This window comes from Mobula birostris, chromosome 7, assembly GCF_030028105.1.
Source record: "Mobula birostris isolate sMobBir1 chromosome 7, sMobBir1.hap1, whole genome shotgun sequence".
NCBI lineage: Eukaryota > Metazoa > Chordata > Chondrichthyes > Myliobatiformes > Myliobatidae > Mobula > Mobula birostris.
The window spans coordinates 42,189,624-42,206,012 of NC_092376.1; the positions used below are offsets into that span (position 1 = coordinate 42,189,624).

A 16,389-nucleotide genomic window follows, 5' to 3' on the forward strand; every position below is an offset into this window, starting at 1 on the left:
AAATGTTCCCCTTAATTTCACTTTTACTGGTACTGCCTTGATGTGAAGAACAGACACGCTTACTTTGCCTCTGGAATACAGCTCTTTTACGTTGATGTGGCAATTAGCTCTACTGGATTTCTTTTGACTGTGATTCAGGCATTTCAAAAAAAGTTTCCAGAATCTTGCAGCTATGCTGAACCGACTAGAAACATCTGGTTAGAAGTGTAATTAGTTTCTTGGGCACACTTTTAACAGAGCTGTGTTGGTGATGTCCCATGGCTCCACAGTGCTCTCAGATGGATGTTGCTCTTGTGTTGAGTGAATTAAATTATTCTTAAAACTTTGTTTGCATCTGTAGAGAACATTTTCATCTTTGAATGCCTCTGTTAACTGTGTTTTGACTGTAGTTCATGAGGTAACCTGCCAGATTTTCAAAATGTGAATGGAATTGGAGATAAATTGGACCGATTAACATTTAAAGGCAATTTCATTATCACTTGATGTGGTTTTGCTGCAAATTTTAATAATTGTTAGCTAATTTATGTGAAGTTATGAGAATTTTGAAGTGCATTTTTCCCCACTAATAATGTCAATTATTTCTTTTGATCAGTGGTCCTAACAGAGGACACTACATTGCAATAGTGAAGAGCCATGATTTCTGGTTGCTGTTCGATGATGATATTGTAGAGGTATGTTTATTGCAGTTATTACTGAATATGATTGAAGTTTGTTTTCTGAAACTATTATTAATCCAGTTCTGAACAATGAGTTTCACAAATATTAAAGTTATTCCAAACATTACTTTTGCTATGTAGTTGAAATTTGGATTAAAACTGTTTTGTATCAGGATTTGCAGACACTTAATGCTAATTAACTATTGCATTCAGGATCAGAAACAGTACTTTCGTTAAATTATAAAGTATCAATTTCTATATTTTTTTCAAAGAAACCTGAGCAAGGGGAAAATGAGGTAAAGAAAAAAATAGTCTAACATGCAGAATGCATGTGCCCTGTCAAAAATGATTTAAACGATGCATGCAGAATAAAAAGAGACTTCTTAATAGTTTAAGAAACAGAACTTTGGGGTCATAAAAGCTATCCCTATTTTATGTTGAAGTAATTTATATTCAACGATTGTTATTCTTATGAGAGCAACAGAATACATACCTGTCATAGCATGTTGAGGCAAACGTCTAAACTAGAGCATAAAAATTCTTAGGAACTGCTTAAGAACTGTTCAGGGGCTTGGTTATGAATAGCAGAGGAAATTCTGAAGTATCATAGTGGTGTATTATCATGCTACCAGAATTTGTAAATACAAGTACAGACTATCCACCAGTTGATCAACAGATCCATAAAGATAAAGGTGACAATAACTCAAATAATCACATGTTACAACAGTGGTGTACAGATGAGCATTTCTTCTGCCTCCCCCTCACCTGTTTCCCCACAACACCCAGCAACACCCCATTTCCTCTCCTGGCCAGCCAACCCCCCACCTGTTACCTCTTCTGGCCAGCCAACCTCCCCCTCCCCCTCCACCCCTGACTTTTCCTCTCCTGGCCACTCCCCCTCCCCTCATTTCACTTCCCTCTGCTGGCCACCACTCCCCTCCCTTTGCTTCCCTCTGCTGGTTTAGTCCCTCCCTGCTCCCCCCTTCCCACTGCTGACTTGGCCTCCTCCCCCTCCCCCTCCCCCTCCCCTCTCCTGGTCTGGCCACCTCTCCCCACTCCCCCCACTCCGCCGGCAACTCCCAGCTCCAATTTCATTTGAGAAATGCCAAGGGTCCAGCTTTTAGCTCTTTCAGAGTTGGCGCAGTTATGGTGTGCAGAATGGTTCCCTCTGTACAGCTCCAATCCACGTGGCCCTGCAGCTTTGGAAAAAGTTTTGTTTCAAAGTGGTCTGGCAAATATTCAAAGTATAGTTCTAAACCTGAAAGTTAAAGATGAAGCAGTAAACATCTTGTTATTATTTCGCATTTCTGGTAGTAATTCACGTAGTGCAATTGGAAGTCACCCCTTACATGCGTAGGTAATAATATTTTGTTTATTCTGAAGAAAAGTACACGAGATATCTAGCATGACATTTATATAGGGATATGCTTCATTGTTTTAAAATTTAAACATCTGTGTTTTGATATCTTTTAAAATTCTGTTTTTAAGTTTTTTTTAACCTTTTGGAGAAACGTCACTGCAGAATGCACACTTGAGCTGCACGCTGTCATGTGGGAGCAACAATTTAATAACACAGAATAGCAAGGCCAAATAGGAACTAGTAGAAGAGTGTTACTGTAGTGATTTTTATTGCAATACATTAATATGCTTTTAATTTGTAAGGAGTAATTAATATGCAAATATCATATTTCTGATATTGAAATGGAGATCCTATGGACAGTAATAGTTCTTGTATTGCGTAATATTTTTAGTCTTGTTTTGAAAGTTTGCTGTTCTGTTATTAATGGTTGTGGGCTATAGATTTGCATGGTTTAGTGGGGATCTAGTAGTTTCGCCAAAGATTCTTTGAGAGCATCTTCTGAATAGGGAGAATGGTGCTGGCTTGTGAATGATATGGTCTTTCCATTGTAGCTTAAAGTGTTATTGAGACCTCTGCTGATTTTGGCCTGGCAAATAATTCTGGCATTGGTTTACTTGTCCTGCTAGTAGATTTGGAAGACTTTATGAAGACAGTGTTGGTTTAGTGAGCTTTGAGATACTTTCTATAGGTAGTCACTGACTTGGAAGTGTACAGAAATGCAGGTTTCCTTTCTGCCACATAGACTGAGCTTATTGTAGGGTTTGGTGTTTTGGTGTACGAAACACTCTTTCAAAGACAGGTTGCAGGCAATAATGAGTTTTATTTATCTGTCTTCACTGCAGATGACTTGTGAGATATAGGAAGTGCTCCATGCTTTCCCAGGGCCTTGCCAGTCTCGTACAGTATTGGCAGATAGGTAGAGGTGCTTTGTTTTGTGGATACAAGAGTCATTTGCTTGAATGCTTCAGTGAATGAATTAATAATGACTTGAAGTTCCATCATAGGTGTGCATTCATGCATATGTTTTGCAACTTGATGTCTAAAATTTGGTTCTGAAGTGGAGGCAAAGTAGGTTGAATAGCTTCTCATTTGTCCTGCAGAGTGCCTGACTTGCTGGAACTGGGATGAAGTATTGCTGTAACAACGATTTGGAAATATGTTGGTGGGGTGGAGGGGTGCAATAATGTATCTTGGTATCACTCAGCATAGGGACTGGCTTTTAAAGTCTGGACCAGATTGGAATGATATCATGATGTATAAGATGCATCATGATATAAGATGGAGACAAACTTCTTGGACAGCCAAATTTGAGGAGATGCATTCTTGAATGATGAAGTTAATCTTTGAGGTTGGTAAAAGACGCATTCGTTGTTGATGCTGATCTCTGAATATATCATTAGTAGAAAACTCGTTGGGTTGGAATTTTTCCTGAGCAGTTTTGCAAACTTGTAAATCGGCATACTTTCCAATGTCCTGTTTTGCTTGCCAGTCGCCCGTTCCTGTTCTCGTGGATTTTTTAAAAAATTCCCCAGTAGGTTGTTAATTTGAGGACTTTTAATAAAAAGAAATGCAGATTATCTATGCCTTAGATAAAAGCCTTTCTGTGATTCATTCTTACACCAACTGTGTTTAGGATTAATCATTTATGACTATTTTGGTAGACTGAGCTATTAGGGTTAAACATAGCTCCTCTGTTGCACTTTCTCCATTAATATAATTTGCTATCTATCCAACAGAAAATAGATGCACAAGCCATCGAGGAGTTCTATGGATTGACTTCTGATATCTCAAAGACCTCTGAATCTGGTTATATCCTTTTCTACCAGTCCAGGGATTAAATGAGTGCAAGAGAACAGTTCCATCTCACTCACTTCCAAATGCTGACCCTTGCAGATCAAGGCACTGGGATCATTCAGAAGAAGCATAAGATGGAAGAACATTGCATCTTGCTTATGGAGTTTCAGTTACACTAGAGTCATACTGATTTTAATGGCAAATCAAAAATATCCTTTGTGATGAAAGCAGTTTTACTCATGTAAAAATTTGCACATTGCAATGAGTAGCAGCAATGTTGCTTGTGTGAGTGGGCCACTGAGCTGGTGCTAACATGTTGGTTCCAGAGCTCAAGTCTGACATAATTGAAGGTGATGCATGCTAAATGCATATGAATGAAACCAAAGTGAACTGATATTTGACCTGATTAATCTTCCCTGGTTTCATCCAGTTGGCATTTTACGTTAGGCAATTTTTACATCCTCAAATTTTGGAACTACTGAAATTATTTTTTTTTTAAAAATTGACCAAAAATGATGACAGTTGATCATAATGAGTTTGCGCAAAAATTGTCACCAAAGACTAACATGATATTGTGGATTTTTGTAAGGCTTCTGAATCTCTTTCTTACAAAACAAAATACTTGACCAACATCTAGTCTTGCAGTTGTCTCTTTTCAATTTCCACAAGTTGAATATGTAATATTCTGGAAGTCTTGGTGTTAAGTTGCATTAAATTTTAGTATTTTTAAAAAATTTTGCCATCTAATCATACATCTGAACTTTTTGTTAACAAAAATCTGGTGCTGATTACTGAGTTGTCTAATGTGCAAGAAGCATCCTATATGTGTAGATGTTAAATACAGGGCAAGAGCAATGGCAGAGTTATAGGGCCTTGTAAATACAACATAAAGACAATTTTGTAGTGTCAACAAATTAAAATACTTTTTTAATAGCTTTTCGTATCCCAGAGAAATTGTAAAGTGGCGAAGTGTTATAAAGATAATTCCAATTGTTTTTGTCTCCATGCAATATATAATGAAAAAGTAAATAAGATCATATTTTAAATGCCTTAGTAGAATGAAATCTCCCTACTGTTCTGTTATATTGGAGTGAGCACTAATTATTTTCAGTTGTATATAATATATAAATAATGTGATTAATCATTTTAAGATTCATTGGTTTCTATTTACTATTTCAGTTCCTGTAAATCTTTGCTCACTATTTTGTAAAATTATTCTTTGTCATCTTAAAATTTCTCCTACTCTATGTTCTTCAATGTGGTGATTGAAGTAACTGACTATTTTGCCTGGAATATATGGTTTGTGCTCCCATGCACTTATTGAACTCACAGTCACAGATGAATGTAATATTTGAAGACCCTGTTTACACAGCATATATAGGTTTGGAACTGTTTTGCATTTCTGTTTATGGGAATTGATGCACACTGTTTATACAATTCCTATAAATCAGGGGTCCCCAACCTTTTGCGCACCGCGGACCGGTTTAATATTGACGATATTCTTGCAGACCGGCCGACCCGGGGGAGGGGGGGTGTTCAAGTTTAACAGTGCATGACAGGGAATGAGGAAAGGTGCAGCTGACTCATATCATTTCATATCGCCAAATCATATTGTTTCCTCGTGGCCCGGTGCTTGGGGACCACTGCTATAAATGACTGGCAGGTTTTCTTTGTAAAACTATCCCCTTCCCTTTATTAGTTTCAAATTGAGTAAGTTTAATCAAACTTGATTGTACGAGGGGTGATTGATAAGTTCGTGGCCTAAGGTAGAAGGAGTCAATTTTAGAAAACTTAGCACATTTATTTTTCAACATAGTCCCCTCCTACATTTACATACTTAGTTCAGCGGTTGTGGAGCATGCAGATCTTGGACCTCCAGAAAGTGTCCACAGCAGGGGTGATTGATAAGTTCGTGGCCTGAGGTAGAAGGAGATGAGTTATTAACTTCAGACTTCCTGCATAATCACTCAAAGCATTGAACTGCATGTGCATGTAACTCATCTGCTGGACTAAGTGTGTAAATGTAGGAGGGAACTATGTTGAAAAATAAATGTGCTAGGTTTTCTAAAATTGACTCCTTCTACCTTCGGCCATGAACTTATCAATCACCCCTGGTAAATCGCTGCCTGGCTACTCTTAATGATGCACACCAGCCCATGTTTCTGAATCAAGGTTTGATGCTGTCTGATTAGATGTCCGAAGCATGCCTATAATTTGAAGATAGATTTGTTACCCTTTAATTTAACAGGATCCAAGCATTTATGATTGATATGAGAGCATACTATACGCACCCTAAAATGTATTTTAAAGTGGCCTGCAAAAACATTAACCTAGGGTTTAAGACCAGAATCACTGTTTTGAATAATCTAGGTGGAGGACTTTACCACCTTTCTCTTGTACAGTATTTCATATTGATACTTTGAAATCCAATGAAGAATGTCTATCTGCTGCTAAAAAAACTTTAATTCATCAGAGAACATCTAGCTGTTAGAATAATGCTTGTTGCCTCAGGAAATGCTGTGGTCTTTACGATTGATGCCATTTAGCCCTTAGCATTTTTGTTTAGGTTTCTTCAGAAAGGTATGGTATCATGTTATTGTGGCAAGATGTTAAGTTGGGGACAGGGCCTGTTCAGACTGATTGGCTTCTAAGTAGATAAAGTAGTAGCTGAAGTCTCAATTAGCTTTTTTCTTTAAAAATGTTATTTTTCGTTTAAGTCTGTTGGACTTAACAGTACTTCAATTTCCTTTTATCCCTGCATTAAAACACATTTTTGGGATTCAGGAATAGAGAAGCCATGACATTCTATTGAATGCATTTTGCTTCCTCCTCTCTGCCTCCCCACTTTTAACTTTGGTAGGATTGTACACTTAATAGTCACTCTCTTGTTTTTAAAATAAAGGAATGCTTCAATTAAATAAAAGAAAAACAAAATCATTGGTAGAATGAGATATCTTTAGAATATTGCAGCATTATGCATTTGTTCCTGTGTTTGCTCGGGTTTTGTGAAACAAAATGTTTTGGATGTAGATTTTAGTGACTTTGAACTAATTTGGCTATTGTATTGCAGTCAGATGGTGCATAGTTTGGTAAAGTACTACAACATTGCATATTAGCCATCAGAAATCAGGGTGATAGGGAAATGTAACCGGTGAATAATGGAACTGATTTGTGTCTTTAAGTCATGAAGTTCTTCGGGGCACAGCTGAATATTTTGTATATTGCATAAAAAAAAAGAAAAAAATTTCTACAGAAAAATGTATGTTCTTTGATAGCATAATATTGTATGTATATATTGAAAAATTACTCTAAATTATAAATTGTTGCACTTTTGATACTGATTTTTAGGTGTATTTAAGGGGTTACTTGAGACAGACTGTTTAATTATGTTTTTGTCTTAAATAAAAAAAATATAATTTACAAGTCTAAGGACAGCTTGAATTTTATATTATCTTTGGTAATTGCACAGATGCATCAAATTAATTGTCATGTCCAATTACATTTTATTTCATCAGAAAATACATTAGGCCCTGTACAAGTAAGGCTCAAAACTATAATATTTACAGTGGTTATCAAAGAGAATTAAACACACAAAAAATGCTGGTGAACACAGCAGGCCAGGCAGCATCTATAGGAAGAGGTACAGTTGACGTTTTGGGCCGAGACCCTTCGTCAGGACTTTTGAATGACTTGTTGAGACTAATAGGACTGTGCACTTGAAAGATCCTTATGATTCAACAATCAGTGAGGGTAAAGCACCTGACATGGTATTGGTTGTGAAAGTATACAGTCATTGAAAGCAAGCATGCAGGTACAGCAGGCAGTGAAGAAAGCTAATGGCATGCTGGTCTTCATAACAAGGGGAATTGAGTTATAGGAGCAAAGAAGTCCTTCTGCAGCTGTACAGGGCCCTGGTGAGACCATACTTGGAGTATTGTGTGCAGTTTTGGTCTCCAAATTTGAGGAAGGACATTCTTGCTATTGAGGGATTGCAGCGTAGGTTCACAAGTTTAATTTCCGGGATGGCAGGACTGTCATATATTGAAAGATTGGAGCGACTGGGCTTGTATACACTGGAATTTAGAAGGATGAGAGGGAATCTGATAGAGACATATAAGATTATTAAGGGATTGGACATGCTGGAGGCAGGAAGCATGTTCCCATTGATGGGTGAGTCCAGAACCAGAGGCCACAGTTTTAGAATAAGGGGTAGGCCATTTAGAATGGAGTTGAGGAAAAACTTTTTCACCCAGAGAGTGGTGGACATGTGGAATGCTCTGCCCCAGAAGGCAGTGGAGGCCAAATCTCTGGATGCTTTCAAGAAAGAGGTGGATAGAGCTCTTAAAAGATAGTGGAATCAAAGGTAATGGGGATAAGGCAGGAACTGGATACTGATTACGGATGATCAGCCATGATCACAGTGAATGGCGGTGCTGGCTCGAAGGGCAGAATGGCCTACTCCTGCACCTATTGTCTATACGGCATACACATGCTCATAGCCTACATCACCTCCCTCACCATCATACAGGGAGGGCCCCAAACTATTTTTCTAGTTGAGGCAACACCACCTGCAAGTCTGTCAGTGTCATCTATTTTATTCAGTGTTCCCAGTGCAGCCTCACTCAGGTTGGAAGAGCAACCCCTCAAATTCTGACTAGGTAGCCTCCAACCTGACGGCATGAACATCAATTTCTCTAACTTCCAGTGATTCCTCCTCCTTCTTCCTTCTCTCCTTTTCTATTCCTCGTCATTTCTTCTTCTCACCCCTTCTCCTCAACTGCCTATCACTTCCCTCTGGAGGCCCTCCTTTTCCTTTCTTCCATGGTCCACCATCCTATCAGATTCCTTCTTCAGCCCTTTACTACTTCCACCTACCACCTCCCAAATTCTTACTTCATCCCCCTCATCTGGTTTCACCAATCACCTGCCTGCGTGTACTCCTTCCCCCCCCCCCGCATCGTATTCTGACTTTTGCCCCTTCCTTTCCAGTCCCAATGAAAGGTCTTGGCTCAGAATGCTTTGACATGTAATGACAGTTTTAATATGATGTTTCTGACAGTGCATTAAACACAAATGTAACAAGCTATTGTATCTAATGCCCATCGTTGTTCTCACATATTACCTAATGCAACAAGGCCTAATTTGACGTGAATGCACAGTGTGAGTTTGTCCCCATTTTGAAGTAATAGTAATGTCAATTTTTGTATCTGATTCCATTGTGTCTCCATGTTTTTTAATGGAACTATTTATCTAAATTTGTACTATACTTCAACACTATTGCCAATGGTGGTGTTGCAGTGCATAAACTTGAATGCTTTGGTAACAGAATGATCATTAAAGTATATCAAGTTATGTTGGCAGATATCATTATAAATGTAAACATTAGAAATTAACATGGAAAATTGTCAATGCTTTCAACAAATCATGGGTTAATCTTAACAACACAGAGCCAGTCAGAATATCAACGCTGGCCTTCCTGTAGTTTATATTCCAGTATAGTGACCATTAGATAAAGTATATAATATACTGTAATTTGAGAATAATGCACTTGGAAAAATTGAATTAAATAGCCATTTACTATGCTTTATTGGGTAGAATGAAAAGCTTTGCACCAACTTGCCTGCTCACAAGTATTTTTACTCTCAAGCTGTAAATTTGAATACTTATGCTTGGTATAATCCATACGATCAAACAAAATGTATGCTGAGTCTGGCACAGATCTGACGGGATAAATCTGACGTGGACATTCATTGACTAGATATGACTTCTTCCATCGTCTCAGTGCTTTCTCTTAAAACAATTTTTTTTTTTGCTAGCTACAAATAATAGAAGCTTGTTAAATTACTTGTGATGTAAGTTGACAGTTGCTGTTTCAAAAGGACCTCAGTATTGGTATTTCACAATTCTTGGCAAGAGGCAAGATAAATGATTCACTTTGTTTGAATTATCTTGGCATATTTGGATTTTAGGGCCTTTCAATTATTTAACAAACTGGATCAGTCAGTTAGAATTAATTAAGTTGCTTCGGTGTGCTAGGTCATTAGAATCAAATAGATCTGAGTTTGGGCCACAAAATTTTTCTAATAACTTAGTTTTATAATGAGTCATTTAACCTGACCCAAGAGGAATTTCTAATATGCCGTACAAAGATTTGGAGCTTTAACGATTTTCAAATTATTTGATTTGAATACTGCACTTAGAGACAAGCTAGTAGTTCCTATTCTTTAAACCATTAAAGTTAACTGTTAACATTTAAAAGTTAGCATTAACTGTTCAAGTTAGTGTTACAAATCTGACGGAAGCTTTGCCTAAATAATCCATTTATGGCAACCATATTGTGAAGTTACAATATTGTTCTCTCAAAGGTGCTGATTTCTATAGGGATTCAGTTTCATTAACTATTTGTAAAGCTGCTCTGAGTTGATCCTGAGAAGTTGTTTTAAGAGCTATATTCCAGGAAGCTCCTCACATGTTATGATAAATCTGACAAGGGTAGATAATGACAAGCAGTCTTTTTGTCTCACAAATTTGGAGGTTTTGATAGTTTTACCAGAATGTCAATTTTGCAATAAAGCTGAAAGTTAGCACTTTCCATGAAAATGATTCAATTTTACAATCATTAAGTTAACAATTTCTGTTCCCATTTCATTTGACCCTCCAATATCAATAAGTGTATTTACTTTCATATGTAACATACAGCATATCTTTATTTGAAGTTGTGCTTCAGTGATGACTGATTTTGTAAAATCCTTGACCCTATTTCTTTGGAAGGACCAAATTTATTTTTAAATATGTTAATTTGTACATCGTATCTTTTAGGTATGTATAATATTGAACTCAGCTGCTCAGTGTTTCAACATTACTTCTTTGTCACTGACTGAAATTACTCTTTCTCTTTGAAGTGTAAGGATTGTTTCCACCATAGTTCCCAATTTGGTGCCATTCAATTGGACAACACAAAATAGGAACTTCTCACACAACCACACTATGGTAAGAACTTTTAAAGAATGAAAAGATGGGAGAGTGCAGCCCCACAAATCAATGGGCTTTCACCCCAAGAAAAAGGGCAGCATTGACCATTGGCAGGAGGGGCTGCCAGGCACCAGTAGCAACATTTTCCAGGGTTTAGATGTTTCAATAGAGACAGGAAGGGATGTAAAAGAAATGGGGGGATTGGCTTCACTGCAACTTCTGCCATCTGCAGTGGGATCCTACCACCAAGCAAATCTTTCCCTCCACCCCCACACCCCCAACCACACATTTCAGAGATGGTGATTATAACTCCCCATCCTTTAACATAGCCGTGGACAAGGATAGGAACAGACAATATGGGAAAGTCTTTAATTGGGAAGGGCTAATTACAGTGGTTTTAGGCAGGAATGTGGGCATGTAATTTGGGAACAAATCTCAGGGAAAGGTACCACAGAAATGTGGAGGTTGTTAGGGAGCCCTTGTATTGAGTTCTGGACAGGTTTGTCCTGCTGAGACAAGAAAGGGTAGCAGGGTGAGGGAACCATAGTTTATAAGAAATGTAGAACATTTATTTAGTCGAGAGGAAGAAAGAAGCATACTTAAGATTTAGGAAGCAAAATTCAGACAGGAGTCTTGAGAATTATAAGGTAGTCAGGAAGGACCTCAGGAAAGAACTTAGGAGAGCTAGAAAGTGGCATGAGAAGGCCTTGGTGAGTAGGATTAAGAAAACCCCAAGGTGTTCCACATGAGTATGTGAAGAAAAAGAGGATTGCCAGAGTGAGAGTAGGACCAATCAGGAATTGTAGAGGAAATGCATGGAGTTGGACGAGATAGGGGAGGTCCTTAATGAATTCTTTGCTCCAGTGTTCACCAGTGAGAGGGAACTTAGCCAACGTGAGGTCAGCACAGAACAGGGAAAAGTGTTGGAGCATGTTGAGGTTAAGAAAAGCAGTCTTGGATCTCTGAAAAACATTTAGATAAATAAGTTTCTGTGACGAGACGGGATATACTCCAGGTTACCATTGTTCGAAAGGGAAGAGATTGAAGATGATAATATCAGAGGATCAGAGGCGGCAAATGTTGTTCTAGTGTTCAAGAAAGGTAATGGGGATAATCCTAGTAATTATGGACCAGTAAGTCTTAAGAGATGGGCAGCTAATGGAGAGGATTGTTAAGGACAGGATTTATGAGCTTGTGGGGAAGCATAACCTTATTAGGGATAGGCATAGATTTCTGAGGGGGTGTCATGCCTCACGTGCCTGTCTATCAGATTATAAAGTTTTTTGAGGAGGTGACAGAATAAATTGAAGGTAGACTAGTGGAGGTGGTGTGCATGGACTTTAGTAAAGGATTTGATAAGATGGTAAACCCATCCAGAAAGGCATGAAGCATGGGATCCTGGCTACATTGATTCAGAATTGGCTTGCCCACAGAAGGCAAATAGTGGTGGTCGATTCAGCATATTCTGTCTGGAGTTCCTTGACTAGTGATGTTCTGCAGGAATCCTGTTCTGGGACCCCTACTCTTGAGATTTTTATAAATAACTTGGATGATGAAGTGGAAGAGTGGGTTAGTAAGTTTGCAGATGACATGAGGTTTGGTGGTGTTGTGGAAGGTTGTCCTAGGTGTTACAGCAGAATGAAGAGCTGGATGGAGAAGTGGCAGACAGAGTTCAATCCGGAAAAAGTGTCATCTGATACACCTTGGAGGATCAAACATAAAGGTGGAGTAATGATTAAAAGCAGGATTTAAGCAACTCTAAGATAGGGACTTGGATGTAGGAAATTTTGGAGGGTTATGGGCTGTGTAGGAGGGAAGGTCCATGCACACCACCTCCACTAGTCTACCTTCAATTTATTCTGTCACCTCCTCGAAAAACTTTATAATCTGATAGGCACGTGAGGCATGACACCCCCTCAGAAACCTATGCCTATCCCTAATAAGGTTATGTAGGAGGATTGTATGGATCCTCACTTCCTTTGTCTTTGAGTAAATTAACTGATAATCTGGTAGTTAGTCACACTATGAGGATTTGGATACAATTCCAAAAGTATTTTGGCTTACTGAGATTTTCTCTTTCGAGTCCCATTTTTTTCTACAAACGTAATTATTTTTAAACCCTCTATGATTGATGTGGCTCTTAAAGAATGGGATAGATTAGGTATTAAATGCTTTCAGGACTTGTTTGTAGAGGGAAGTCTTTTTTCATTTGAACAATTGTCAACTAAATATAGTTTGCCCAAAATGCATTTTTTTCGATATCTACAAATAAGAGATTTTTCACAGTCTCAAATAAGTACATTTCCTAAAAGTCCTGATAAGAATCTACTAGGTGTAATCTTTAATCTGAAACCTTTTTATAATGGATCTATATCTAATATTTATAATATGCTGTTGGGAATGAGAAGTGTTCCTTTAGATAAAATTAAAGATCTTTGGGAACAAGATTTACAGACTTCAATTTCTGAGGAAACTTGGAATCAAAATTTTTAATTGGTCAACACTTCATCGTTATGTGCCCATCACTCTCTCCTTCAATTTAAAGTGGTCCATAGGGCCCATATGACTAAGGGTAAATTGTCTCGTTTTTATTTAGATATATCTCCGTATTGTGATAAATGTAATAATGGAGAAGCTTCACTCATTCATATGTTTTGGACATGTTCGAGTCTTGGAAAATATTGGAAAGAAGTATTTCAAACCTTTTCAATACTTTTTAAAGTAAATTTCAAGCCTAATCCTTTGACTACTTTATTTGGTGTTGTTGGAGGAAAGGATATTATTCTGGAGCCATCTGATTTGCACATTTTGGCTTTTATGTCTCTTATGGCCAGAAGGATGCTTTTACTTAAATGGAAAGACGTGGCCCCTCCTATTCACGCCCAATGGTTACGTGATGTGATGTCATGTTTAAAATTAGAGAAGATTTGACGTTCAATCTTTGAATCTAATCAAGACTTTCAAACATTGTGGGAACCTTTTCTGAATTATTTTCAAAACCTTTGATTTGCTGTTACAGCACCAATGATGACTAACAATCTTTTTTCCACTAATCAGCTTCGGTCTTGGTAGTGGGTTAGATTTTTTTTATATAATAAAATTATTATTTTTCAATGTTATGAACTAATTGACTTGTATGAATATAGGGTAAGGAGTCTTTATATGCGATTTAGTCTAATGTATTGACATTTTTTTCCTGTACTCTGTATTCTTATATATAAGTTAATAAAAATATTGGAAAAAGAAAGATATAGGTCTGCACAACATCATGGGCTGAATGGCCCATACTGTGCTGTATTGTTTAATGTTCAATTTTCAGGTTCAATTGCTGTAGTTTTATTTATAAGACAACATTTTATCAACAACCTGCCAGAATTGTGCAACTGTGATCAATATATGCAGCTGGGATATTAGGCATTGCTGAGGTGCTATCGGATTGACATAAACCTATTCATGTAAAAAATTACCTTTTCTTTCCTGGCATTTGTAGAACAATCATTAGTGAGAAGCGCATGATTTAACACTGGTGTTTGTGGTCAATGTCTTTGGTTGCAAAAGATACTTAATTATATAAAAAAAGAAAACTCTACAATTTCCTGCTTGACAAGAACACGTCCATTTGCAAAAGCTGAGAAGGTGATGTGGAAATAGTATTGAAAGCTGCCGGTTTTCTGATGTTCAACAGTTGCTAGTGAGCAGACCTTACTATCAGTAATTTATTCCTTTTTCTTAACAATGTGTTGGACTTACCTTTTCTGAAATTTTCCTAATCATCAGGTTTACTAAGTACAAAGTATTTCCCTGGCTCTCAGCTTCCCTCTTGTTAGCTATAATTTGGCCAAATCTCCTGTTAGGTTTTCAAATCTTCACTAAGTTGTATATTTTTACCATTTTCCCTACTCTGACTCTATTTAGAAGTAGCCTTTTGTTTTTGTGTGACATTACGGAGACATTAGCTTTCAGTGTCTTTGTCTCTATCAGATCAAAAATGGAAATCTGAGAGACAAAAGAATACAGAAGTGAATAGTCTGATGTCATTGAAGGAAGACACAAATGTTGAATATGACTACAAAACAATGAAAGCTGGCCGGTGGTGTAGTGGGATCAGCCCCAGACTTTGAGGCGAATGGTCCCGAGTTCGAATTCAGCTGGCTCCTTCCACAGTTTCCATTCGTGCTGGGTGCTGAGCTTGCAACAAAACAGTTACGCTTATGGAAACAGCAAAAATGCAGCCCGATGCAAACAATGAACCCATATTCCCTAGGAAGAGGTGCAGTCGACGTTTCAGGGCGAGACCTGAGGCTAGTCCTGACGAAGGGTCTCGTCCTGAAACGTCGACTGCACCTCTTCCTAGAGGTGCTGCCTGGCCTGCTGTGTTCACCAGCAACTTTTATGTGTGTTGCTTGAATTTCCAGCATCTGCAGATTTCCTGTTGTTAACCCATATTCCCTTTGAGTACCAGTAGTGGCAACATAACCTAATACTTCTAAAGGCTGAGTGATCGGTAGCTGTGTGCTCTTGAGGATGGTGGTCAATTGTCTTAAAATTAAAATGGGGGTCAGATTCACGTGTAATCCAGGTGGTTAATGCAATGCACAAAATGAAAATAAGCTATAAAGGTAAGTAAAATTCCAAATCCATAAAGTCAATGATCTCCTCAGGATAGCAACTGGAATACTCCAATGTATTATGTCACCACTTAATGGGCTTTAATTAGCCAGTGCTGCTTCTTCTGGTAATAGTCATTAAACCTGGTCAGAAAACTTGATTATCTTTAATAATAGTACATTCCATTGGTGCTTAGTGATTTTATCAAACTAGGTTGTCTCTGGTAGTTAGTTACAGTGTATTTTCATTCCCACATCCTTCACATTTATATGCTCTGAGTTTTAATGCTTCTATTAGGCAGGAACTGGGGACCATACTTTGGGACCAGATATACTCAGGGAAATGTTCAATAGAAATGTGGAGGTTGTTTAGGGAGCACTTGATGGGGATTGTGGATAGGTTTGCCCCATTGAGACAGAGAAAAGATGATTGGTTCCTTTACCCTGAGTTGACAAGAGAAGCAGAACATCTAGTCAAGAGGAAGAAAGAAGCACATTTAAGGTTTAGGAAGCAAGGATCAAAGAGGGCTGTGGAAAGATGAGGAATGGACTTAGGAAAGCCAGAATGGGGCATGAGAAGGCCTTGGCCAGTAGGATTAAGGAAAACCCCAAAGCATTCTATATGTATGTAAAGAACAGGAAGATGGCCAAAGTGAGAGGAGGACTGATCAGGAATTGACGAGGAAATATGCTCCTGGAGTTGGAGGAGGTAGGGAAGGTCCTTAATGAATACCGTGCTTCAGTATTCACCAGTGACGGAGACTTCGACGATTCAGCGTAGAACAAGTTGATATGCTGGAACATGTATTTATTAAGAAAGAGAACGTGCTACAACTTTAGGGAAAAGGAAACGTTAGGATAGATAAATTCTGGGGCCAGACACAATATAACTAAGTTACTACGGAAAGCAGTGGAAAAGATTGTTGCGCCCTTGGAAATGATCTTTGCACCCTCACTGGCTACAGTAGTACCAGGTGATTAGAGAGTGGCAAGTATTATT

The 16,389-nt window shown here is 38.1% G+C and overlaps 1 protein-coding gene across 2 annotated transcripts in view; it reads left to right on the plus strand.

Moving 5' to 3' along the window:
- usp12a (ubiquitin specific peptidase 12a) overlaps positions 1-7,209 on the plus strand; it is a 73,303-nt gene extending 66,094 nt beyond the window's left edge. For both annotated transcript variants that reach the window (XM_072262987.1, XM_072262988.1), the window contains 2 exons: positions 593-671; positions 3,753-7,209. In XM_072262987.1, coding sequence (XP_072119088.1) covers positions 593-671; positions 3,753-3,854 — 181 coding nt within the window. In that variant the 3' untranslated portion in view covers positions 3,855-7,209. The remainder of the gene's footprint in view (positions 1-592; positions 672-3,752) is intronic.
- The last annotated feature ends 9,180 nt before the right edge of the window (positions 7,210-16,389 follow it).